Source organism: Bison bison, unplaced genomic scaffold (assembly GCF_000754665.1).
Source record: "Bison bison bison isolate TAMUID 2011002044 unplaced genomic scaffold, Bison_UMD1.0 scf7180017862275, whole genome shotgun sequence".
Classification (NCBI taxonomy): Eukaryota; Metazoa; Chordata; class Mammalia; order Artiodactyla; family Bovidae; genus Bison; species Bison bison.
Genome location: NW_011492847.1, coordinates 587,178 through 612,736, shown reverse-complemented (window position 1 = coordinate 612,736; position 25,559 = coordinate 587,178). Strand labels below are relative to the sequence as shown.

At 37.8% G+C, this 25,559-nt stretch overlaps 1 protein-coding gene across 2 annotated transcripts in view; it reads right to left on the bottom strand.

Moving 5' to 3' along the window:
• Positions 1–462: 462 nt before the first annotated feature.
• Positions 463–25,559, bottom strand: part of LOC104983351 (chromosome unknown open reading frame, human C5orf34) — a 30,766-nt gene continuing 5,669 nt past the window's right edge. The window contains exons 5-14 of one of the 2 annotated variants that reach the window (XM_010832793.1): positions 23,914–24,557; positions 20,438–20,539; positions 15,365–15,488; positions 11,443–11,534; positions 10,484–10,553; positions 9,663–9,833; positions 9,133–9,227; positions 7,505–7,603; positions 4,455–4,495; positions 463–875 (exon numbers count right to left, since the gene is read on the bottom strand). In XM_010832793.1, the coding sequence (XP_010831095.1) occupies positions 682–875; positions 4,455–4,495; positions 7,505–7,603; positions 9,133–9,227; positions 9,663–9,833; positions 10,484–10,553; positions 11,443–11,534; positions 15,365–15,488; positions 20,438–20,539; positions 23,914–24,557 (1,632 nt within the window). In that variant the 3' untranslated portion in view covers positions 463–681. Of the gene's footprint in view, positions 876–2,398; positions 2,556–4,436; positions 4,496–7,504; positions 7,604–9,132; positions 9,228–9,662; positions 9,834–10,483; positions 10,554–11,442; positions 11,535–15,364; positions 15,489–20,437; positions 20,540–23,913; positions 24,558–25,559 lie in introns of those variants that run through there. The other variant, XM_010832794.1, reaches the window with a different exon arrangement.

Here is a 25,559-nt window from a genome sequence, read left to right as displayed (position 1 = left end):
TAATTTTATTTCTTGTTATATTTGGTATAATCCTTAAGTCTTTTTGGAAGTATGGTTTTGTTCTTTCGCAATAGGTGCAATAAATAGTACTTTTGGTGAGCTTATTTCTCTTTTGGTTTCATGTATTTTGTAGCATAAATCTTTTGAGATATTCAAAACAAATGAAAATATTTGGTAACATGAGACAAATTCAGATAAAATTTAGTCTTAGCTGAAGTGCTCCATTCTTAGCTTGCAGCGATATTGCCCACATTAAGGTTTTTTTTTTTTGAAAGAGCTGATTCTCTTTTCATAGATCTGCTGAAAAATACTTGGAGAGACTAAATAGCAAATGACCAATGCACACAATTCTGCATATTAAAAATAAAAAAAAAACTTGATTAATAGTGAATGCTCCACAAGACAAAACAGCAACAACTCTAAAGTTTTATAAAATTTTCTTCTCAAATCTGAGATACATTGTTCAAGTTTCTTAAATGGTTCTTTATTAATTATATACAAATATATACTTTAAAATTTACAAGTTAGATAAAACACCTCCAAAGTTAGATATCATTTCTCATATAATCATTGTACACAAGTCATGTATATATATAATTTCTTGGCTTTCTAGTAATATTCTACCAATCACTTGAAATAATATCCTCAGGGTTTAATAATATATTTTACTAATTCCATTTTTCACCATTTAGAGTTTGATAGAAGATTGTCAATATCCTGAAGGATTTCAGAGGTTTTTTTCAATGCCACTGATACACTCTTTTCATTAACTTCTTTTAGCAAGGTTTCTGAAGATTTTGGTTTACAACGATCCAAAGACTGTTTGTTTTTCTTGTTAGAAGTCTGGTTTAGGACACCACTACTCTCCAATAACACTAAGTTGCTTAGTTAAGGAGCTTTCCCCCTATACAGAAAACCTAGCCTTCATATTAAAATATTATTTTTCTATTGGGAGGAAGATCTCTTGGATTCATAATAGAGTTGGGATGTCAGAATTTATCAAGTCTATCCCTTATATAAATGAAGAAACTAGTTAGAATATAAGAAGGGGAAAGGAAAGGAAAAGTCTGTATTTGGATGGAAGTTTGGTGACAGGGAGGAAATGAATTAAAATCTTAGTAACATTTCTTTAAGGGCTTCCAGGTAGCTAAGAATCTGCCTGCAATGCAGGAGACCGAGGTTCGATCCCTGGGTAGGGCAGATCCCCTGAAAGAAATGGCAACCCACTCCAGTATTCTTGCCTGGGAAATCCCATGGACAGAGGAGCCTAGGGGGCTACAGTCCATGGGGTTGCAAGAGTTGAACATGACTTAGTGACTAAACAACAACATTTCTTTAAGTGATGAAGTGATTTGGGAATGAAAGGGAACAAAGTAGGGGTGAGAGGAATATGAACAATCTGTGCAGGGTATTTTTAAATAACTTAAAACATCTAGAATGAAAATAAATGTGTCCGCTATTTCAGACAATGGCATCCTACTCCAGTACTCTTGCCTGGAAAATCCCATGGACAGAGGAGCCTAGTAGGCTGCAGTCCATGGGGTCACGAAGAGTCGGACATGACTGAGCGAATTCCCTTTCACTTTTCACTTTCATGCACTGGAGAAGGAAATGGCAACCCACTCCAGTGTTCTTGCCTGGAGAATCCCAGGGATGGGCGAGCCTGGTGGGCTGCTGTCTGTGGGGTCACACAGAGCCGGACATGACTGAAGTGACTTAGCAGCAGCAGCAGCAGCTATTTCAGAGCTACTTTATTTGAATAGGATTATCGAAAAATAAGAGGATAAAAGAAATTTAGATGAGTGGGATAGGAATGCACAGAATAAAAGGTTTAACAAGAAAAAGAAGTAGGAGTCCAGTCTAAGCTGGTAACAGAGGAAGTTCCTGAACTCACCTCCTCCCACAAACACACTGAATCTACGTTACATACAGAGCAATTCTCACTGTCAGAAATGTAGGAACTACCCAAGTGACTGCTATACACTGAATGAATAAGAAAACATCAGCAATGAAAGAAATGGGTAAGAATGAGACAGGCTTTCACTATAAACCCCACCCTCAGCACAATAGGGGGGAATTCACAATTCCCAGCTTTACTCTGAGGAGTAAAGGGTTTAGACCCAAGATCTAATGCTTTAGTTTTTTAAGACTTCTAAGTGTGGGACAGGCCCCTAAAACTCCTAGCTCTGAGCAGACAAACACTCATCTCCCAATCTTTGCCTAAAAGCAGCCTGTCTGCTACTTTAAAAGCTTCTAGGACTTCCCTGGTGGTCCACTGGCCACTCTCCCAACGCAGAGGGCCCGGGCTCCATCCCTAGTTCTACTCAGGGAACTAGACCCCACATGCTGCAACTAAATATCTTACATGCTGCAAAAAAGATCAAAGATCCTGCATGCTGCAACTAAGACCCAGCGCAGACAAATTTTTAAAAAGTTTCTAATTTAGCACACACCTAGGGGCAGAGTATAATCCCCTGCAGAGGAAGGCTGGCAGGTGATATCTCCATATTCCTTCTCTGGCCTGCTCTAGGTTGTTTCTGTCTCCCTGGAAGGAGCTTATACACAATAGAAAAGATCAATGAAAAAAGGCTGGCTTTTTTTTTTTTTTTTTGCAAAAATAAAATGAACAAAACTTTAGCTAGACTTATCAAGAAAAAAAGAGAGCTCAAATTAGTGAAAGAGGGGAAATTACAACCAATACCATATAATACAAAGGATCATAATATACTATGAACAATTATAGACCAACATATTGGACAAGTTAAATGGATGGATTCCTAGAAACATACAACCCACCAAAGATGAATCCAGACCAACTGCTAGTAAGGAAATTGAATCAGTAATCAAACACCTCCCGACACAGATGGTTTCACTGGTGAATTCTACTAAATATTTAAACCAATCATTTCCAAAAAATAGAAGAGGAGAAAATACTTCAAAACTGATTTTACGAGGCCAGGATTACCCTGATAACCAGAACCAGATAAAGACACTACAAGAAAAGAAAATTACAGGCCAATATCCCTGATGAACACACATGCAAAAGTCCTCAACAAAATATTAGCAAATTGAATACAATAATATATTAAAATGGTCATATACATGATCAAGCAGGATTTATCCCAGGGATACAGGGATGGTTCAACATATGAAAATATGATACACCACATGAAAAATGAAGGACTGAAGTCATATAATCTCAATAGATGCAGAAAAACACTCAACAAACTGGATATAGAGGCAATATACTTCAACATAATAAAGATCATATATGATTAGCCCACAGCTAATACAGTCAACAGTGAAAAGTATACTACAACAAAAGATCCTCATGATGCAATGAAGATCCCACATGCTGCAACCAAGACCAGATGCAGCCAAATACAGACATTTTTTAAAAAGAAAATAAAAATAAAGTTTATATATATATATATGTGTATATATATGAAAGATATAACTAGTGTTGGTAAGGATGTGGAGAAAAGAGAACCATTGTGTACTTTGGGAGAAATATAAATTGGTACAGCCACTATGGAAAACAGTATGGAAGTTTCCTCAAAAAATTATAGACAGAACTACCATATGATCCAGCAATCCCACTTCTGGGTATATATATCCAAAAGAAATGAAAACAGTCTACTGAAGAGAGATCTGCACTCCTATGTTCATAGTAGTTAAATATGGAAATAACCTATTGTCCATTGTTGGATGAATGGATAAAGATGATTTCCACATATATACACACAATAGAATACTATTCAGCCATGAGAAAGAAGGAAATCCTGCCATTTGCAACAACATGGATGGACCTAGAAGGCATTTTGCTAAGTGAAATAAGTAGAGGAAGACAAATATCAATACTATATGGTGTCACTCATATGTAGAATTTTTTAAAAAAGTCAAACTCATAGAAACAGAATGCAGAGTAGTAGTTGCCAGGGGCTGGGTGGTGGGGAAAGAGGGAGAAGTTAGTAAAAGCATATAAACTTTCAGCTATAAGATGAATAAAGTCTAAGGATCTAATGTATAACATGATGACTGTAGTTGATAATATTGTGCTGTATGACTGAAGTTTGCTGAGAGGGTGGAAATCAGATGTTCTCATCCCTCTTGTCCCCAAGAAAAAGAGAGGTGGAAGATATGTGAAGTGATGCTTGGGTTTATTAACAAGATAGGGTAATCTTTTCACAATGCATATGTGGGTCAGGTCACTGTGAGGTACTATTTAAATACCTTACAGTTTTTTCAATTATACCTCAATGAAGCTGAAATTTAAAAAAAAATAATAGTAAATAAAAATCATACAGATTTTACAAAAGAAAGAAGTCAGAGACAGTTCTCAGTTATAATGTTAGGACATAATAATATAAGTGTGAAAGTCTCCATATGCTAGCTTAACCCTACAAGGGAAAGAGAGAAATTGTGCAGGACATTACATTATGCTTAAAGGATACAATTAAACTTCTGTATCTTTTCAAGTTCAGAAGCCACAGACCTGTGCCAAAAAAAAAAAGGTTAATGCCAGTTGTCTGATTCTCTTATATCCACAATATTTCAAATAAGCATTGTTATTTTTTTCATAAAGATCAGAATTTTTAACAGAGAAGAACCTAGAAATTAAGAATTCTCTTTATATTGACTTTATTTAGCCACAGATCACCTTGACTCAACTGATAGTCTTTCACGAGTTAGTGGGCTTCCCAGATAGTGCAGTGGTAAAGAATCTGGTTGCCAATGCAGAAGCTGCGGATTCAATCCCTGGGTCATGAAGATCCCCTGGAGGAGGAAATGGCAACCCACTCCAGTATTCTTGCCTGGAAAATTCCATGGACAGAGGAGCCTGGTGGGCTATAGTCCATGGGGTTGCAATGAGTCAGACACAACTGAGGATGCACTCAAGCATGAGTGAGGCAAGTGAATAGAAATCCTCCATCCCAAGGACTTCTGAATTCAGTATCGAGGTTGGAAGGTAATGAGCCTTTCTGGTATAACTCAGTACTGATCTGGCATACCTTCTACTTTCCTCCACAAGGTTTACTCAAACTTTAAAAAACTACTAACATCTCATCACTGCTATGAAAGAAATGCTCTCTCCTTTGAATTCCTATACCATTATGTTAATTAATCATAAACTTCTTTGTAATGCCTTTTCTTGATCAATTTAACTTTTAAATCTTCACACCTAGATAGTTTCTTTGGAGGAGAAGGGATCTTACACATACAGTAAGACCTCATTTATATGGAACTTTTAGGGAATGGGTGGTCTCTAGAGCTAACTTTTTATACAACTGAATTAGGTGTCCAAACATAACTATTTTCTATTAAATTTCTTCTGGAATAGACTAATCATTTCATTGTTTTCTTAAACGAAGCATACTAAACATTCTTTTCTCTTTGGCTTGAAGGGTTAACATGAACACTGACTCTCACCATGTTCCATAGAAACAGGCACTGGCAACCAGTATTGGGTAGAAGGCTGAATGTGTACAAATCCAGGAGAACCTTTTATGTGTATGTTGCCTTTTCCCTCATCACTAGATGAAACGTGAGCACTGGCACACAACTAGAAAATAGTGTAACTGTACTAGCTCTCTGCAAAATTAATGAGGACATTCACGTCTAAAACGTCTCTCTATTCAAGTCACTAGAAAAGTCTTTTCACAGTTCACAAAAGGGTAAAAGACTTGTCTGCTTTACTGACTTTATTATATACAATGGACCTTGTCAGCCTGCACTCTTCCCTTGTACTCCAGCCTATGGATGGAGAATAAGAGAAATATATCATCATTTTAAGTATCTGTAGTAAAGACTTGGATGTGACTTACTCTAAAATCTGCTGACTCTTCATCATTGCAAAACACACACTCCCTCCACCCTTTCACACATGAGAAGCATTTTCTGGGTGTAAGCAACAACACAAACTACCTTTAAGGCTGTTGCTCATACGATAAGCCAATCTCTTATGAGATATCTCCTATTTTTTGACAAGTATCCTTATTAAAAAGTCGAACCAGTAAGCTAATAATAGAAGTTGAGTTGGAAAAAAAATACTGAAATACAATTTAGGTAGTTGTTTATTATGTGACCTCTTCTCTTCCTTCAACCCTTTCACTTTTATAAGAAAACAAGAATCACAGTGCAGACGTCTTAGGCTTTGCGAGGGGAATGGAGCTGTTGCACGCACTGTGTTTCCCTTCCCCACTCCTCAATTTCTTGTCTCCCCTCTGCTCCGCATTGCTTCCACCCATAGCTGCTTTCACCAATCTGTACTTCTCTCAACTGCTCAATTCTCAGTTTGTCTTGACAGCTACCCTCTTCTAAGCTTTCATACAAAAAGGCTAACGTTTTATAAATTTTGACAGCTAAGCAATAATGAAGTAACCAATTTTATAGCCATGCACAATTTCCCTTTCTTCCCAACCATATTTTTTGCTACCTACTGAGGCAACTTTTCTGTTCCTACATAGCTGAAGAGATGGACCAAAGCTGAATCCTTAAGATATCTGGGTATTCAAATAACATCCACTGATTTGATTGTACCTCTTTCTCTAAGTAACTCAGGAAAACGTTATCACCTTAATGTTTATATTTTTCACCACACTATGCTAAGTACCTTACAACTTAAGTTTATTTTTTGGCCACACCACATGGCATGTGGGATCCTCTTCAACCAGGGACTGAGCCCACATACCCTGCAGTGGGAAGCATGGTGTCTTCCACTACTGGATGGCCAGGCAAGTCCACAACTGACTTAAATTTAAAGCTTCCTAAATTTTTCCTGGTATCCTCCTTTTGTAATGTACCCACAGTGACACTGACTTCCCCAAGGATCTTTGTTTTTGTCATTTTTTCCCCATATAGGAACTTACAATTCTCTGAAGTCTGAATTCCCCTTATAAGATCTATTCCTATCCATCAAGGTCACACTATACCCAAGAAACAAGTGTCTGCTCCACAAAAACGTCTTACTGTCTCCACAAGCCAAAATATCCTTTTTCATTTCTACACTTGCTTCCGCTCTAAATGTCTTAACTCCTTCAAAGCCCAGTTCCAGTCCTCTGCACACAGAAAGGTAAGCAGGAGGGACTGAAATCTTGCTTTATTTGTTGATTTGTCAATTGATTTGAGGGAGACAATTAATACAATAGAAATTATTTAAAAATCAAGTTTTTCTGAAAGCTTGTTAGTCAACATTTTATTTCCTTTAATATTACTGAAAAAAAAAAAAAACTCTAAAGTTTTCTATAAAGTATCCAGGATGAATTTTTTACACTAAGAGTCACCCATTTTGATATGAAGTTTTCAATGCAGTTTTCTGATCTTTAGATGAAACATACTATGATGAAATGTAATAAATGAGATATCCTATTAAAGATAAATTATTGTCAAGATTTAAGCTATCAAAAAAAATCATACTGGTTAAATATATTTAAGAGAAAGTTTTCTTGGGGAGAGGATTAGTTGGCTCTTCTACACAGATTAAGTTTAAAATAAATATAAATACCAGCTTTCTTCAGGAACAGAAGATGAAGGATGTATGGGTATTTCTTGCTGACTAATCTGGGTCAGCCTTCTGCACCATGATATTACTGTTGTCACATATCTAGATTGAACACATTAAGAGAGATGTTTGAAAAATGAAAATGTAGAATATTTATAAAAATCTTCAAAAAATTATTAATTTGGGGAAAAAATTCTAAAGTAGGGCTATTTGAAAATTTGTTTTCATTGGTAAAAGAAAAAGGCCAGTTTTTCTCATTCATCAGAAATGATTTACATTCATGATTAATAAAAATGAGATTTAAGAATCAGAACAAAGGTAACACTTAGATTTAATTCAAAGTTCAAATGCCTAAATTCTCCTTTTAGTTTCTAAAGTAAAATGAGTTTCATTAAATTTTATCACAAAAATATCTCTATATACATGACTAAGTGAGTATTTACTTTCTAAAATTTAAACCAGAACACACCTATTAACACACACACACATTCATAATTATATATAACTCACTGGATATACAAAGTAAGTATCAAGTTCAATAAAATGAATGATCTGGAATGACTGGCTGAAATAAACAGTATGCTTGCTAAATACAAATTTGCTTATCTTTTGAGGCAAATTATTCAAACTACCAATAAATGTTGGAGCATTTAAATTAAAATGCAATAAATCCCAACAGGAAAATAAATTAAGAGGTAAAACAGCAGTTGTTTTGTGAGGATCCTCAAGTAAAACTGCTGACATGTCAAGAACATCACAAGAAGAATGATTATTATAACAAATTCCATAAGCCAAAAAGAAAAAGCACACTCATGAAAAAGCTGATTTCAATAATCTTCTCCATTAAAAAAAATTAATTTATTTATCTTAGTTTGCAGCATGTGGGTTCTAGTTCCCTGACCAGGTATCAAACCCAGGTCCCCTGCGTTGGAAGCACAGAGCCTTAGCCACTGGCCCACCATGGAACCCCTAATCTTCTCCATTTAAGAATAATCATCAGCTAGTTTATTTCTCTTTATAGAAATATACGTAAGTTTAGCTATTTGTGGCTGTAAACTTTATTTCAAATCAGTTAGCAGATTAATGGGCTTCCCAGGTGGCACAGAGGTTAAGAATCCACCTGCCAATGCAGGAGATGCAGGAGACATGGGATAGATCCCATCCAGAGTAGGATATAGCAACCCACATCAGTATTCTTGTCTGGAAAATTCCATGGACAGAGGAGTCTGGAGGGTTACAGTCCATGGGGTGGCAAAGGGTCGGACACAACTGAGCATGCACACACTATGGGATTAATTAGTTAATTCGTTAACACGGCTGACCACAGTCCAACCTCCATAGCAAGCCAGTTATAACATATTTATTTTGAAAAATCACTAGAATACAGATGGAAATGATTAAAGCTGATCTGATCTATTTAGTTATGCTAGAGGACAATATAATTGTAAATTCTGAAACCTGCTGAAATGACTTCAAGCCACATGGAAAAACTAAAAGTATATATATAATATTTAAATGTTTATATGCTTCCTCTTGGTCTAAAACTAAGTTAAATAATATAAATGCTTCCTCCATCTAAAAGGAAGTTATTTACTAACATGAAGTTATTTTTTTAAATTGTTTTTCAGTACCTTTCATATGGTCTGGGATGTTGAATTTGAATTAACTGATTTTGTCCATCAGGAAAAGTTAACTTACACCAACCTAAGGTGAGACCTCGATTTACCTGAGGAAACAAGCAGGAAAGGTAAGTTTTATTATTCTAGAACTGAAAAACAAAACAAAACCTCCTTCTTACTTAATTTTCAATTAAAATAAGTAGATGAATCATTAAAACTTTATTTTGACTAACTTAAAAGTTATATTTTACAAGGGATATGGATATTATTTAATCACCACTCTTATATAGGTAATTATCAAAAGAACAAAAATACTAATCCTTTTCTCTATAATGAAGTTATCTTTATAAAAATGAGGATTTGTCATACCTTTCTGATTTTTGATGGGAAATCCAATGAGCTTAGTAAAGCCTCTTGACAGATTTTATACTTCAAAAAATAAACTGAGATAGTGTAGAGAACATCATATTTTCTTTGTACTATTTCCACAGATTAAAAAAAAAAACTGATAAAAGAGAGATTTCAGCCTGAAGTATAATTACCTGTCTCTTTTCAATAAAAGAGCCAAAATTCCAATTCAGGGTTAAAGTAATGCCATCTAAAAAGATAGCATGTACTTTGTCATCTGAGTACGCAAGAAATCTTCCCACGCCAGGCACGAATGATTCTCTCAAAAGCAAAGGCAGTACACTGCTGTCATTTATTCCAGGCACCTAAAACCAGAAAATAAAAACAGCAGGAAACAGAGTTATGCACTAACAAGACTGAAATGATAAATGAACTCTGAGGCAACTTCAGATTCTCATTCAGAAGTTGAATATTGCAGAATCCTTAGACATGTTCTGACTTTTCCGGAAGTGGCTATCCAAGAGTCCATTATAAGCAGATTAAGTTCTAGTATCTTTGGAAAGTCACCATTCTGCTAAACTTTATATAGAAAATAGACAAAGAATAGGAACTACAGCAACACAGAGATTTATAATCAAAGTAGTATAAATACAGAAATCAAGGTCTGAGAATCACTTCCTCCAAGTCAACATTTAAAAAAAAAAACTTACTTTTACAGTTATGAACATAGAGTAGTGTAATATGTTTTAAAAGAACTGTTTTTACCTACTTCAAATCCAATCAACTCCCCTGCCCTTCCCCCTCTACTAAGAAAGAAGAAACAAAAACAAACTATATACAGTAAAAGCATAATGCAACAGGCATTTTGTAGTGTTTATTAAGTGGATTTTTTAATAAACCAGTACTCATGTGACAAAGAATTTCTCACATGACTTGGATGAAAGTAATTTGAACTTATAAGTATGTACACAAATAACAAAATGATTAAAAATATCTTGCTTTTAAAATAAGATACCATTTTCCAGCAGCATACACGGTAGTTATGGCTTAAAGAGAGCCTCATCTTGGCACAATGCTGAAGAATTCTGTGAACAAGAAAAATACTTAGACATTTGCAAATATTGTCGTTTTCCAATTCTAGCAACCCATTCTCACTGCTATAGAACTTGAGGCAAGTAACTCATTTCCACAAAAATATGTTTGGACCTCTTTTCTTCCTTAAGCCCCTAAAAGGAATCTACTTATTGTTGCTTCTCTTTGTGCTAATCTTACACAGTTAAGGTTATTCCTCTAATTTTTGGCAATGAAAAGAATCCAAATGGAGAGAATTTTCAGAATTTGCTCTTTTTAAGAAGTGACAGACGCACAGCACGTGAAAGGTATGGTATAGACCAAGGGTGGCGGGGATGTGAATCAACTTCCCTGGAAAATCAAATGACCAATTCCGCTCCTTCAAATCTACTTTGGAAGTTGCTTAGACATAAGTCTATAAAAACAATTTAGTTGAACAATCCGCTTTCATCCCTCTAGGCACCACAGACTGATTAATTAATTAAAAAACACATGAGCCAGAGAACCAAACTACAGTTCGTCTTCTGTTCACTCTCAGAAATCAAGATCGCTTCTAGGACAATGAAGAAGTATGACGATTTAGAAGTATCATCACACCGTCAGCTTGATCCCAAGGGACAACAACGATGCCTCCAGCACCCAGAGAAAAGGCACATGTTTTCTACTAGCGGTTGCTCACCACATATGGATATTTCTCCATATTTAACTTCAAAGCCAGAAGTGCTCTTACAATGACATCGTGAACACTTTATTTTATAAATGATGAGACCAGAAAAGCTGACAGATTTTGCTAAAGACATTTCCGCTATACCTATCAATTCTTAACCTTATCCTAAGCACTAGAAAATGCATCATGTTTCTCAGACATACAACACCAAATTTAGCTGAACAGGAAGCACTTACCTGGTTGCCTGTTTAATTAGAGAACACACAGAAAACGGACTTCCTGGCCTATCCGGAGGAAGGTTATTTACTGCGTAAGTTTTCTCTTCTCTCTGAAAATTAGTTTAAAATTAAAAAACAAACAAACAAACACCTCAATAATGAAATTTGGCCATTATTACTTAACTATTTTTTTCTTGAAATATTTATCTACATAGTGACAAGGCAAGCAATTATTTTAACTTAATCAAAAACCCATAAAAGGTAAATTTTAAAGGTATTTTATGATGCTTTTCTACTTTCCCAATTTTTTTAAAGTCTAAAATTCCTCCTATCAAAAGTCATCTTATATAAAAAATATAGTCTAATAGCCTATAACTTACTGCTCAATTTAAATCTTGGCTATACTCAAATTAACAAATTAATTTCCCTGTACATTAATAGGAAACCTACTACATAAGTGCCCTTTTCTCTTTAGATATACCCAAAAGACTATTGTATAAGCTTACAGAACTATTTTAATTGAATGACTATACCATTTTGTCATTAAAATTTTTTTTTTATTTATTCGATTGAACCGGGTCTTTGTCACTGCAGGCAGGATCTTTAGTTGCAGCATGAGTGATCTAGTTCCCTGACCAGGGATCAAACTCTGCACTGGGAGCACAGGAGTCTTAGCTACTGGACCACCAGAAACGTTCCCATTTTGTTGTATTTTATTAATGGAAGAACAACTGCTAGCTTGTGTAAGATAATATTATTTACAGGCTCAATTTCTTGAATTAGAAAAAAATGTTTTTTGTTATTCCTCTGAATAAATAAATATCACAACAGCAACAAGTAACATTTATTAAACAGATACTATGTGCTGGGTGCTATGCTATGTAGTTTGCAAAGGATCATCTCATTTACTCCTCAAATAAAGCATGAGAGATATGAACCTAATGCTGGAGGGCGAAGTAGCAGTAGAGACCTGAACTAAACCACAAGAGAATGTAGCTCATACTTTACTATCAGTGAGAGAAGATGGGCTTTGAAGTCAGAGCTGGATTCATTTCACAGGTGTGCCACTCACTAAACTACAGTGATGGGCAGGTTAGACAAACTTTTGTTAAGCCTCAGTGTCCACAACCTACGAAACAGGAATACTACCTACAATCCAGACTGTTCCAAGAATTAATGAAATAACGCATTTACAAAGCACCGGGACAGAATTTAGTCTACAGTAGGTAGTCAAAAAACAGTCTCCTCATTTATCCTGGTCTATAGACTTGAGTATCTAAGTCTCTACTGGATATCACAAAGACATTTCAGCTTCAACATATCAAAAATGAAATTACCTTCACTTCATAATCTGCATTTTTTCCCCTGCTTCTTGATTTTCATTATAATCTCAATAGTTTTATACTTAATGTTGGTCTGCCCGGCTAGAATGGAGCTCCGTGAAGGCAGGGGCTTTATCTGTTTGCTGACTTCAGTGTGTGCTGTGCTTAGTCGCTCAGCCATGTCTGACTCTTTGTGACCCCCTGGATTGCAGCCCGCCAGGCTCCTTTGTCCGTGGGGATTCTCCAGGCAAGAATACTGGAGTGGGTTTCCACGCCCTCCTCCAAGGGATCTTCCCAACCTCAGCATCTATTAGCCAATTTCACTTAATACTGTCAAGTTGGCCCTCATGAAGGCTGTAAATTGATTGATGAGAGCACCCCTTTCCACACAACCTTGCTGGCAGTAGATATTATCAACCTTTTGACAATTTGATGAGTGAAAAATGTTATATCATTGTTATCTTAATTTGCATTACTTTGATGCAAGTAGTAAAGTTGAACATGTTTTCAAATACTATGGGTTACACAGCACAACCATTCTTATCCTTTACTCATCCTCTATTAGGTTTTTTTTTGGTCTTACACTTAGCCTTTTAATCCATCTGGAATTTATTTTGGAGTGTGTGTTCAAGTAAGGAACAAACAATTTTACTCCAAAAGGAAAGCCAGCTGTTTCTAGATCTTTTCACTCAAGTAGACGGAGAAGAGTGAATGTGTTGTACACAGGGGTCTGAGATGTGAACCCAAAGCAGTCCACCACAAAGGCACAACTTGTCTGGAAGTTCTGTTTTACCCCCAGGACACATGCTGCTATTCCATGATATATTTGCTTCATTATAAAAATTATCAGCCCCTCCCTATGATCAGATCAGATCAGTCGCTCAGTCGTGTCCGACCCTTTGTGACCCCATGAATCACAGCACGCCAGGCCTCCCTGTCCATCACTAACTCCCGGAGTTCACTCAGACTCACGTCCATCGAGTCAGTGATGCCATCCAGCCATCTCATCCTCTGTCGTCCCCTTCTCCTCCTGCCCCCAATCCCTCCCAGGATCAGAGTCTTTTCCAATGAGTCAACTCTTTGCATGAGGTGGCCAAAGTACTGGAGTTTCAGCTTTAGCATCATTCCTTCCAATGATTCCTCCCTATGATACCTCTGAGTAAAACTGAAGCTCCAGGAAGATATTCTGTATTTATCTTGTAGTTTTTTGAACTGATAGATGAAGTCAGAAGGTAGATATTTATGCGTACACTCTATGTGCCCATTGATTATCTCATGCACTATATGTGCGCATACACAAACACACGTACTGCTGGTTATGCTTTCATCTCATCTGCCCATGTGCCTACTGACTGACTACTAGACTGTGGACTCTTGAAGACAGGAGCTCTTTGTCTCCACCCAGTGCTTAGAAGTATCCTTCAAAAATTCAATTAGTATTTACTGAATAAATACTTTCCTATAAATAGACTTCAGGAGGGAATCTGCTCTAATATACAGTAAAATATTTATGAGTGAAATGATTTGAGGTATTTACTTAAAAATAAACAGGGAGTAGAAGGGGCAGCGGGAAGTACAGATGGAGCATGCTGGGTAATGGGTCATGAAGGTCAGTTACACTTGTCTTTCTACTTTTGTATATATTTGAAATTTTCCCTAGTTAAAAAAAAAGAAAAAAAATCTGCTTAAGTTTTAATTCTTCTCCATAGCAATCTAACCACTCAAATACTCCACTCTGTAAGAGACAGAAAACATATTATATTCCATCCTGCAAAGCAAAGCTGTGTGATACTATGGTGATCCTTATAAAAGGGTGGATTTCAAGTGTCAGACTGGGAACAAGTAAATTTAATTAACAAAATTTCCACATGATGATATTTTGGCCTGATATATTAAATGTATCATGTTGTGTTTTAGTGTTTTCAATGACAGAATAATTCTGTTCAACTTTCTAATTGTTCATAAAGATTTAAGAGTTAAGAAGTGTTTTAAATATCTGTGGTGGGGGGAAAAAAGAATGTGCTTCTTAATGTGCAAATATTAATTCAAAGAAGTATCTGTCCATCTGTCCTAAGTTGTGTTCAACTCTTTGCAACCCCATGGACTGCAGCCCACCAGGCTCTTCTATCCATGGGATTCTCCAGGCAACAATAATGGAGTGGGTTACCATTTCCTTCTCCAGGAGATCTTCCTGACCCAGGGATCGAACCTGTGTCTCTTACGTCTCCTGCACTGGCAGATGGGTTCTTTACCACTAGCGGCATCTGGGGAGCCCTCAAAGAAATGTACTGATTCAAATATCACTCGTTTCAGTGTTTCCATTTGATGAGGTCTATGGCAAAAGAATTACTGGTAGTAAAATTATATTAATTCTCTAGACTAAGAAGTAGTAGCAAGAAATGCTATAAAAGATCACAGTTCCCATATACATATTCAGCATTATTTGGAAACAGCTATCTATCAAAAATCTTCTTGGACCTCCCTGGTGGTCCAGTGATTAAGACCCCTTGTTTCCACTGCAGGGGGCATAGGTTCAATCCCTGTTTGGGGAAGTTTCCCATGCACACACTGTGGCCAAAAAGAGAAAAAAAATCTTCTTGATCTTATTGACAACATACCTCTTCTGATTCTTCTCGAATGGAATAATATGTAAAATAGTTCCCCAAATAAGCTCCTTCTGATTTGAAAACAGATCCATCTCCAGGATAAATCTCTATTGAGTTCATATGTTTATGGGTAAGTCTAGGGAAAAGAAATAATCATTAAAAAATTTTTTTCTTATTGAGATTAAAACATACATGAAGGCAATTTATAGAAGTCAGGCATCTTATCATCCTGGTATTCCACGGACAGTCATGGTGGCTGGCACAGTAAAGTCACCAAAGCAATGCCTACTGCATAGGAGTTAAATATGACAACTCTAGAACCTAAAAATAATATTATTCTGTAATAATGAAACTAGTAGAATCAATACCTGATGAATCAGATTAGCTATATGTAAATGGAGCCACCCTAAAAGAAGGTGACTGACTGTACCTGGAGCAGCCAGGTACAATAAAGGTATTGGGTATATAATGTATAAAAACTCAAGCCAAGTCAATTTATTGAAACATGTATAAAGAATATATTATCAGAAGTGGGTGGATTTAGGTCCCATTTGTTTATTTTTATTTCCATTACGCTAGAAGGTGGATCCAAAAAGATATTGCTGTGATTTACATCAAGAGTGTTCTGCCTATATTTTCCTCTAGGAGTTTTATAGTATATGGTCTTACATTTAGGTCTCTCAATCCATTTTGAGTTATTTTGTATACGGTGTTAGAGAATGTTCTAAGTTCATTCTTTTACATGTTTTCTAGCACCACTTCTTGAGGAAGTGTCTCTTCCATTGCATAGTCTTGCCTTCTTTGTCATAGATTAATTCACCATAGATGCTTAAGTTCATTTCTGGGCTTTCTATGTATTCTAGTGATCTATGTATCTGTTTTTGTCGGTACCATACTGCTTTGATTATTGTAGCTTTGTGGTATAGTCTGAAGTCAGGAAGCCTGATTCCTCCAGTTCTGTTTTTCTTTCTCAAGATTGTTTTGGCTATTTGGTGTCTTTTGTATTTCCATACAAATTTTAAAATTATTTGTTCTAGTTGTGAAAAATGCCATTGTAATTTTGATAGGGATTGTACTGAATCTGTAGATTGTCTTGGGTAGTACAGACATTTTAACAATGTTGATTTTTTAAATTCAAGAACATGTTTGTGTCATCTTCAAATTCTTTCATTCAGTGTCTTATAGTTTTCAGAGCACAGGTCTTCTGTCTCCTTCAGTTCAGTTCAGTCACTCAGTTGTGTCCGACTCTTTGAGACCCCATGAATCACAGCACGCCAGGCCTCCCTGTCCATCACCAACTCCCAGAGTTCACCCAAACTGATGTCCATCAAGTCGGTGATGCCATCCAGCCATCTCATCCTCTGTCGTCCCCTTCTCCTTCTGTCCCCAATTCCTCCCTGTTGGGAACTGGCGTGAGGCACTCTGCCCATGACAAAGGTCATGAGGAAGGAGGCTCGACATACGCAAAGGCGGGATCGAGCCTCAGGAGTCCCCCTGGAAATCCTCGAGCATCTACCCCCATAACCAGAGCCTGCCTACTTTACTACTTTGTGCTCTCACCAACACCTCTGACTTTACGGGGGGCTGTCCCCCACCACCTCTTTCAGAGAAGGAGTTAACTTACAGCTCCAGTTAATAATAATTCCTGGGCGTGATAAGAGTGTTTTAACCTACAAACTCCTCTGAAGGTTCTCTAGCCTGCCTGACAGGCTTGTCCGGCCACATGTGATTGCTCACAGCCTCCCAACTGTGAGAGGCACGAGATGCTTTAAACCTTCTAAAAACAGGTTCCTTAGAAAAGTTAGAAAACTATTAGTATAAGTATAGTGGGCTGATTAGAAATTGTATTGGTGAAGGGTTTTTCATTTGTTGAGCCAATGTTTGTTGCTAAGTCTCCACATCCCCTGCTCTTACACACATTAATGAATATATAGAAGAAATAAGTATTAACCTTTGATATTAATCACATTAGACCTTAGGCTAAGTAAATTCTTTCCTTAACTAAAACCCACTACACCCTTACCCTATAGGAATGTAACTTTATTTGGGTGGTGTCTGTTTTAAGAATAATCACCCCTGGAGAAATAAGTGTCCTGGTTGACTGACCGCTGTCACAAGGAGAGGGTCATAAATTGTCAGCAGGCCCCCTGGCCAGAAGATGATGTAACACCCCTAAGACCTCTGTATACATTTGTATGACGCACCTGACTTTGATAAAAGTCAGGACTGCTGACCCCATGTGACTTTTGCATAACATCTCAGTGTATAAAAGTAGACCATGGAAAATAAAGAATTGGGATCAGTTTCTCGAAATACTGGTCTCCCCATGTCGCTCTCTCTCTCACTCTGGCTGAGTCTCCATCTGGAGCGCGGAACCCGCCATGCTTACTAATTATGCCTCGGCTTCTAAGATCCGACCGGGGAGGCCTCAGTGTCTCCTCTCCTTCGGGAGAACGGAAGGACGCCTGCGGCCTACGTAAGTGGTGCAAACTTCTTGTCTTGAAGTTTTATTGGTCTCCCGCGTAAACCAAGCTACTCAGCCTCTTTTCTCCACTGAATTTTCCTGCTGAGCTATCCTCATTCTATTACTCTTTACATCTCTAATTAATATCTAATTGAAGCTATTGTATCCTGATCCTCACCGACGCCATCCCCACTTCAAATACCCTGGATCAGCCGGGGCTGGACCCCGGCACCTCCCAGCATTAGGGTCTTTTCCAACAAGTCAACTCTTAGCATGAAGTGGAGTTTCAGCCTCAGCATCAGGCCTTCCAACGAACACCCAGTACTAATCTCCTTCATAATGGACTGGTTGGATCTCCTTGCAGTCCAAGGGACTCTCAAGAGTCTTCTCAAACACCACAGTTCAAAAGCATCAATTCTTCGGCGCTCAGCTTTCTTCACAGTCCAACTCTCACATCCATACATGACCACTGGAAAAACCATAGCCTTGACTAGATGGACCTTTGTTGGCAAAGTAATGTCTCTGCTTTTGAATATGCTATGTAGGTTGGTCATAACTTTCCTTCCAAGGAGTAAGTGTCTTTTAATTTCATGGCTGCAATCACCATCTGCAGTGATTTTGGAGCCCCCAAAATAAAGTCTGACACTGTTTCTACTGTTTCCCCATCTATTTCCCATAAAGTGATGGGACTTAGGTAGGTTTATTCCTAGGTTTATTCTTTTTGATGTGATGATAAATGGGATTGTTTCCTTAACTTTTCTAAATGAAATTTCTCTAAACCTAATTAAACATAAAAGGTTTGCAGAGCAAAGGAAATCATAACCAAAATGAAAAGACAACCTATGGACTGGGAGAAAATATTTGAAAATGATGCTACTGACAAGAGATTAATCTCCAAAATATACTAACAGTTCATGCAGCTCAATACCAAAAAAATAAATAACCCAATCAAAAATGGGCAGATCTAAGTAGACATTTCTCCAAAGAAGACATACAGATGGCCAAGAGGCACATGAGAAAATGCTCAAGATTGCTAATTATTAAAGAAATGCAAAACTATAATGAGATATTACCTCACAGCAGTCAGAATGGTCATTATTTAAAAAATGACCACAAATAACAAACGTTGGCAAGGATGTGGAGCAAAGGAACCCTTATACAATGTTGGTGGAAATGTAAATTGGTACAGCCATTATGCAGAACTGTGCAGTGATTCCTTCAAAAACTAAAAGTAGAGTTACCATATGATACAACAATCCCACTCCTGGGCACGTGTCCCAGGAAAAAAGATAAACACACCCCAATGTTCCATGCAACACTATTACAATAGCCAAAACATGGAAGCAACCTAAAAGTCCATCTACAGATGAATGGATAAAGATGCGATCTACCTGTCTATGTATATACAATGGAATGTTCTTGGAGAAGGCAATGGCCACCCACTCCAGTACTCTTGCCTGGAAAATCCCACGGACGGAGGAGCCTGTAGGCTGCAGTCCATGGGGTCACTCAGTCATAAAACAGAATGAAATACTGCCATGTGCAGCAACATGGATGGACCTAGAGAGTACCATACTAAGTGACATAAGTCAGACAGAGAAAGCAAATGCCATAGTTTTTTCACCTGTATGTGAAATCTGAAAAAGAAAAAAAGATAAAAAGGGACTTATTTATGAAACAGAAATAGACATAGACACAGACATAGAAATAGACACAGACATAGAAAACAAATTTATGGTTACCAAAGGGGAAAGAATCAAGGGGGTGGATAAATTAGGAGTTTAGGACTAATAGATTCAAACTACTATAATAAAATAGATAACCAACAGGGACCTATTGTATAGCACAGGGAACTACACCGAATATTTTATAATAAACTATAAGGGAAAAGAATCTGAAAAAGAAAAAATATATACATACTAAAGTATACTGAATCACTTTACAGTACACCTGAAACTAACGTAACATTGTAAACCAACTGTACTTCAATAAAATTATTTTAATAAACTTTTTTTTAAAAAAAAAAGAGAGAGAAGGGGGTGGGTTTTCATGCAGGAAAAGGAGAACCCCAAAGAAAAAAACTTCACAAATTTCTTCTAGCATTATTTACAGAAGTGAAACTCTGAATCTAGCCAACACTAAGTACCCCAGTCACTAGAGGTATACTTTGTGGTAGAATAGGGATAATTCTATAGAATAGTTTAGATACGGAGGAGATGGTCAGTGAATATTTATTGCATGAATGATGTCCAAAATCTCTCCTGGGCTAGTGAACTTCTTCCCTAATTCCATGCTCAACAGGCAACCCTCTGATATGTCTAAGATGACAAGGTCCCCTTTTCTTAGAAGGGGTATCCTAAATAACTAGCAAAACATTTCATTCTCAAGCAAAACGAATCCCTCACTGGCTTTGGTGTTGTCACAAAAATCTTGTGATTGTGGTTAATGTGAGTCAGTCACAAAGCCCCTAGGTGCACTATGAGACCTGAAAAACACAGGGCCAACGCAGGACAACGGTGGTCCTGGCAAAACTGTATCCTCCTGGGGGAATCCACCTCTGAAGCCAGTTCTACCCTCTGTGATATCGCTAAATAGTTCCAAATGTAACAGAAGAGCCTTACCTATAGGTGACACCCTTGTACCAGACCACTTTGACTAGTTCATGGTAGGAATATTCCTCTTCACCAAACTGTTTCTGTGAAAGTGAATCAGAAAAGTTCCACCTGTGAAGGACAAAAATCCAAACTATTAACTCTGGCTGCTTGATAGAATTACCTTTAGAATTCAACAAAACAGTGCTGCTGTAGTAAGACTTATTTCTTGCTTATATTAGATTAAAAAAAAAGTAAAAATACAAAAGTACATTAATAAAATTTAAAACTACAGTTGACCCTTGAATAACATGGGGGTGGGGGCACTGATGCCAGTTGTAGGGAAAGAGCAAATTAGCCAAGATGGCGTGGTCAGGCTCTCTTGCCCCATGGCCTCTTGCTCTTGTGCCGTTGTGTAAATAAATAATGATTATGTAACAGCTGAGATCATTTATAATGCTGCGCATCAGGAGGTACTTGCTTGGTCACGGGTTACTCTGTGCCGTATGCCTGTGTGAGCTCCACCATGAAAGCCCTGGCTTCTGCTGAATCAGGGTTACACTGGAGTGGCATCATGGTCATGTTATATTAGGTTATGTTATGCCTGTGTTATGGCTACACTACGGTTATGTTATGGCTGCTACTCCGGCTGCTGCATCAGCCAGGAGAGACGCTGTGTTAAGCCAGCCAGGAGAGAATAACGTGTCTGCAGTTCGTTCCTACAGCTCCTCAAGTCTTCTTCCAGCCTCTTAGCTCACGCCTTGCCTACCCTGGGTTCAGCAAACAGTGTGAACAGCAAGATCCTGTGCTGTGAACAGGATCAGCAATACACCAGTGCAGTAGGAAACCAAGTACTATTGTCTCTGTTTCAAAAACAAAGGAGCTGATAAATGACTCACCCACAGGCAGGAAAAGCTGAAACACTTTGGCTAAAATCAGGACTCAAACCCTAGTTCTGCTGATTCCACAAACTGTGATCTCTAGTCAAACACAAACTCTCTCCCACATTTAGTAACTTAAAGATGTAAAAAATAAAAATGCAGGTACTATATTTATTGAAAAAATCTGCATGTAAGTGGACTCACATAGTTCAAATTTGTGTTGTCCAAGAGTCAACTGTAATCTTATTTTTCCACATATTTTCTTAGTATTTTTAATAATCTCATTGTTGAATCTCAGCATAAATATATGTTAAGTTTTACTGACCTTAAAAATTTAGGATTCAAACAGTAAATATTTACTGAAATACTTATGGTGGGCCAGATACTGTGCTACACACACTGTGGATATTACACTCAAGAAAGCAGACATGGGCCCTGCCCTCAGTGGAGAATTTTATCTAGCTCAGATATTAAACAGAAGATACTGAACATAAAGAAAGGAGAATTACTGGATGCTGTGGATTGTATGGGCTTCCCTGATGGCTCAGCGGTAAAGAATCTACCTACAATGCAAGAGACCCAGGAGATGTGGGTTTGATCCCTGGGTTGGGAAGATCCTCTGAAGGAGGAAATGGCAACCCACTCCAGCATTCTCACCTGGGAAATCCCACGGACAAAGGAGCCTGGTGGGCTATCCACCAAATGGTCGCAAGAGTCAGACACAACTGAGCACACACACGCACTTCAGGCTTCTCTGGTGGCTCAGTGGTAAAGAATCTGCCTGCTACACAGGAGATGTGGGTTCAGTCCCTGGGTCAGGAAGATCCCCTGGAGAAGGAAATGGAAACCCACTCCAGTATTCCTGTCTGGGAAATCCCATGGACAGAGGAGCCTGGCGGGCTACAATCCATGGGGTCACAAGAGTCAGACACAACCTAGCAACTAAACCACCACCATGTACTGTATACAGTTTAGTCCTATCTAAGAAATAAGGCTTATGCTAAGACCTGGAAATGAGCATAGTTAGTGAGCTTAGAGAGAGAAAGGGAGTGTTCCAGGCACAGGAAAGAACAGGTGGTAAAAGAAAGTGGTAAAAGAAAGCTTGGGCAAGCAGTTGAGGGATGGCGAGAAGTTGAGTTTAGGGATTTCCCCGGTGGTTCAGTGGCTAGGACATCATGCTGCCAATTCAGGGACCTGGGTTCGATCCCTGGTAAGGGAACTAGATCCCATATGCTGCAACTAAAAAGATTCAGCAAGCCACAACTAAGACCCAGCACAGCCAAACATACACACACATTAAAGTCCAGTTTAGTATAGAGAGAGCAAGGGCAAGAGGGGTGAGGATTACAGATCCAGGAATGGACCAGATAATGGAAGGCCTGTTAAGTCCTGTTTAAGGATAATCAAGTTATTGGGAAATTATTCATTTAGAAGCGTTAATCTCTTTTCATGTATACTAACAATACTGGAATTCCCAATTCTAACTAGATAATCATGACAAGCCTAAAAATAAGTCCTGCATTTTGTTTTGCAGTAACAAATAAGTACTCAGAAAAGGACCTGAGATCATATCCCAATTCTACAAGCACCAGCTGTGAGACTTTGGTCGGGTTAACATTTCCATGTCTCAAGTTCCTCTACAGTGTGGGGGGTGATAATAGTACTTACCTCAAGGGTTGACTATGAGGATGAAACAGCTAAAGTATGACTGCAGGTCACACAAAGTAGTGGTTTGTGCTAGCTATTATTATTATTATTACTATACTACTTATACACAGTTCATGTTAAAAATCTGTAACCATTAGGTTATTCATCTCTTAGTGATGGTAAAAGGTTTGTACCTAGCCATCCAGAAGTCTCTCCATGTTTATCCCTTTTGAAATGGACATATTCATGTATGCTGCACACGTGCTAAGTCACGTCAGTGTGTCTGACTCTGTGTAACCCTATGGACCATAGCCTGCCAGGCTCCTCTGTCCATAGGATTCTCCAGGCAAGTATACTGGAGTAGGCTGCCATGCTCTCCTCCAGGGGATCTCCCCGACCCAGGGATTGAACCCACATCTCTTATGTCACCTTCACTGGTGGGCAGGGTTTTTACCACTAGTGCCACCCAGGAAACCCAGACATATTTATACTGAGTTAAGGAAAGACAAGGGTATTCTCTGAGGCTATATATGAACATGGATCATGGACACAAGGATCATGATCACAAACTTGTCAGGTCCATGCTCTGGCAACAGAAGTAACAGGGCCCACTGAGCAGCAGCTGACATGTCTTAGAGCTGGTTCCCACAGAATTCTGTGCCATCACTTACTGCATTTTATCAAAATTTTCGGTGACAGGGATCCCTACTAGACTCTAAGCTCCTAGAGAGCACAGACTCTGTCTTAGTCATCTCTACAGTCTCCGTGCTTAACAAAGTACCTAGTGTAGTATATAAAGGAAGAAATATAAGTAACACATTAGCTAGGGACATTATTTCCTATCTGTTACAAGCAAAGTTTAAGATCAACTGAACTTTCCTTATGCATGGTATCAGATGATTCAGATAGATAAATGATCCTTAGGTGAGGTCTGGTTTTGACAAAAGTGTTAGGACAAATAAGTCCTTCTTCCATTACCTGTGCAAGTGTGGGGCAGGACAGCTCAGTAACAGGGCCCTGGGAAGAACAGAAACTTCTTTTCCTCGTTCCTCAGAAACATCAGAAGTTAACATTCTCTTCTGGGTGATATCTGCATCAATTCCAGACATACTGCTGATTTTATCATGAAAATGAAGTGCTAAAGACAAAGGGTATTTCCATTCCTCCGGACAGGAGGCCACAGACCAGCACTGCTTTACCCATGTGTATATACATGTGTCTTTCGTACGAGGTGAAGACAGCACCTCCCTCCCTTTGGCTCCATTCACACAACTCTTCTCTGAAGGTTCTTCGGATTTCATGATCTGATGATAAAGTTCATTTTCTTTATTCTTCAGTCTCTGTCCTGATAAACTTCCATGTGTACAGATTTTTCCAGCTTTTTCAACCTGTTTGTCCTTTTTGCCTTTATTATTTTTTTCGGACACTTCTATAGATGAGTCTGGCTTCTGGCTTACTTTACACAAAAAATGTACTGTAAATTCATGCTGAGATTTGGGCAGGCAAAGGTACGCATGACCATCTAAAGATGATATCCTCACAGTGCCACTCTGCATATACGTCATGCCATCACCAGTGTCAAGACTGGGCCATCTCACTTCTGAGACATCAATCAAGATACGCTGAGACGAGAGGAAAAAAAGGAATGCTATTTTTTGTTAACAGTACACATTTTCCATCATTTGATACTTAACATATTATGGAAGAAAGCTCTTAAAAGTTTTGTCCTTTACCATTTAGAAAGAATGAAAAATGTCAGTCTATATATGGTTTTCCAGAGAACATTTGATATTATTATCTGTCTCAGAAAAGTAGAGACAAAACACACACACACACTGACAAACAGGACAGAAAAGAGAAAGAAAAATCATCTTGATTATTTTTAATGGCAAATATATTCTGATTTAAAGTGTACAATGCATCAGAGATAAACAGATTTGCAGCCCTTCCCCAAAAGTCTATTCTGAAAAAAGAATATAAATGAGAGAAGACCAGCACAACTGTATGAAAAAGCAACCATACCATAAATTGAGAGAATACAGAAACAGACTCAACCATATCATAAAATGTTACATATGGTAACCTAAGGTTTTCAGAACAAGGAGGTAAAGGGAGAATTAAGTATCTAACAAATGGTACTGAAATTATTCAATAGCATTGGGAAATGCTATCTCAAAGGATTATCACATGGACTAAATAGGATAACATGTATTAAGGTAGTTGTCCTACAGAGGTACATCACACACTAAAATAAATTCCAGGTGCCTTAAAAGGTAACATTAAAAAAAAAAAATCAAATTGCTCAAAGGTAAACTGTTCTGAACCAACAGCAAACAGATTTGTAATAGGTAACAGAGCCTGCTGCATCTTTTCATATAAGATAAGAACAGTGAATGTAATATAATGGTCTTTTAACCAGTTAAGCTTGCCAAATCACATATTTCATCTTCCATTTATAAAAAAACCTTAAAACTTACAAAAGCCTTGTAAATTTACAATGCTGTCTGTGTGTACAGATGTTAGTGTGCTAAAATTAAGGGTAGTAGTCACGTTATTTGCAGCAACATGGATGTAACTAGAGATAGTCATACTAAGTGAAGTAAGCCAGACACAGAAAGATATAT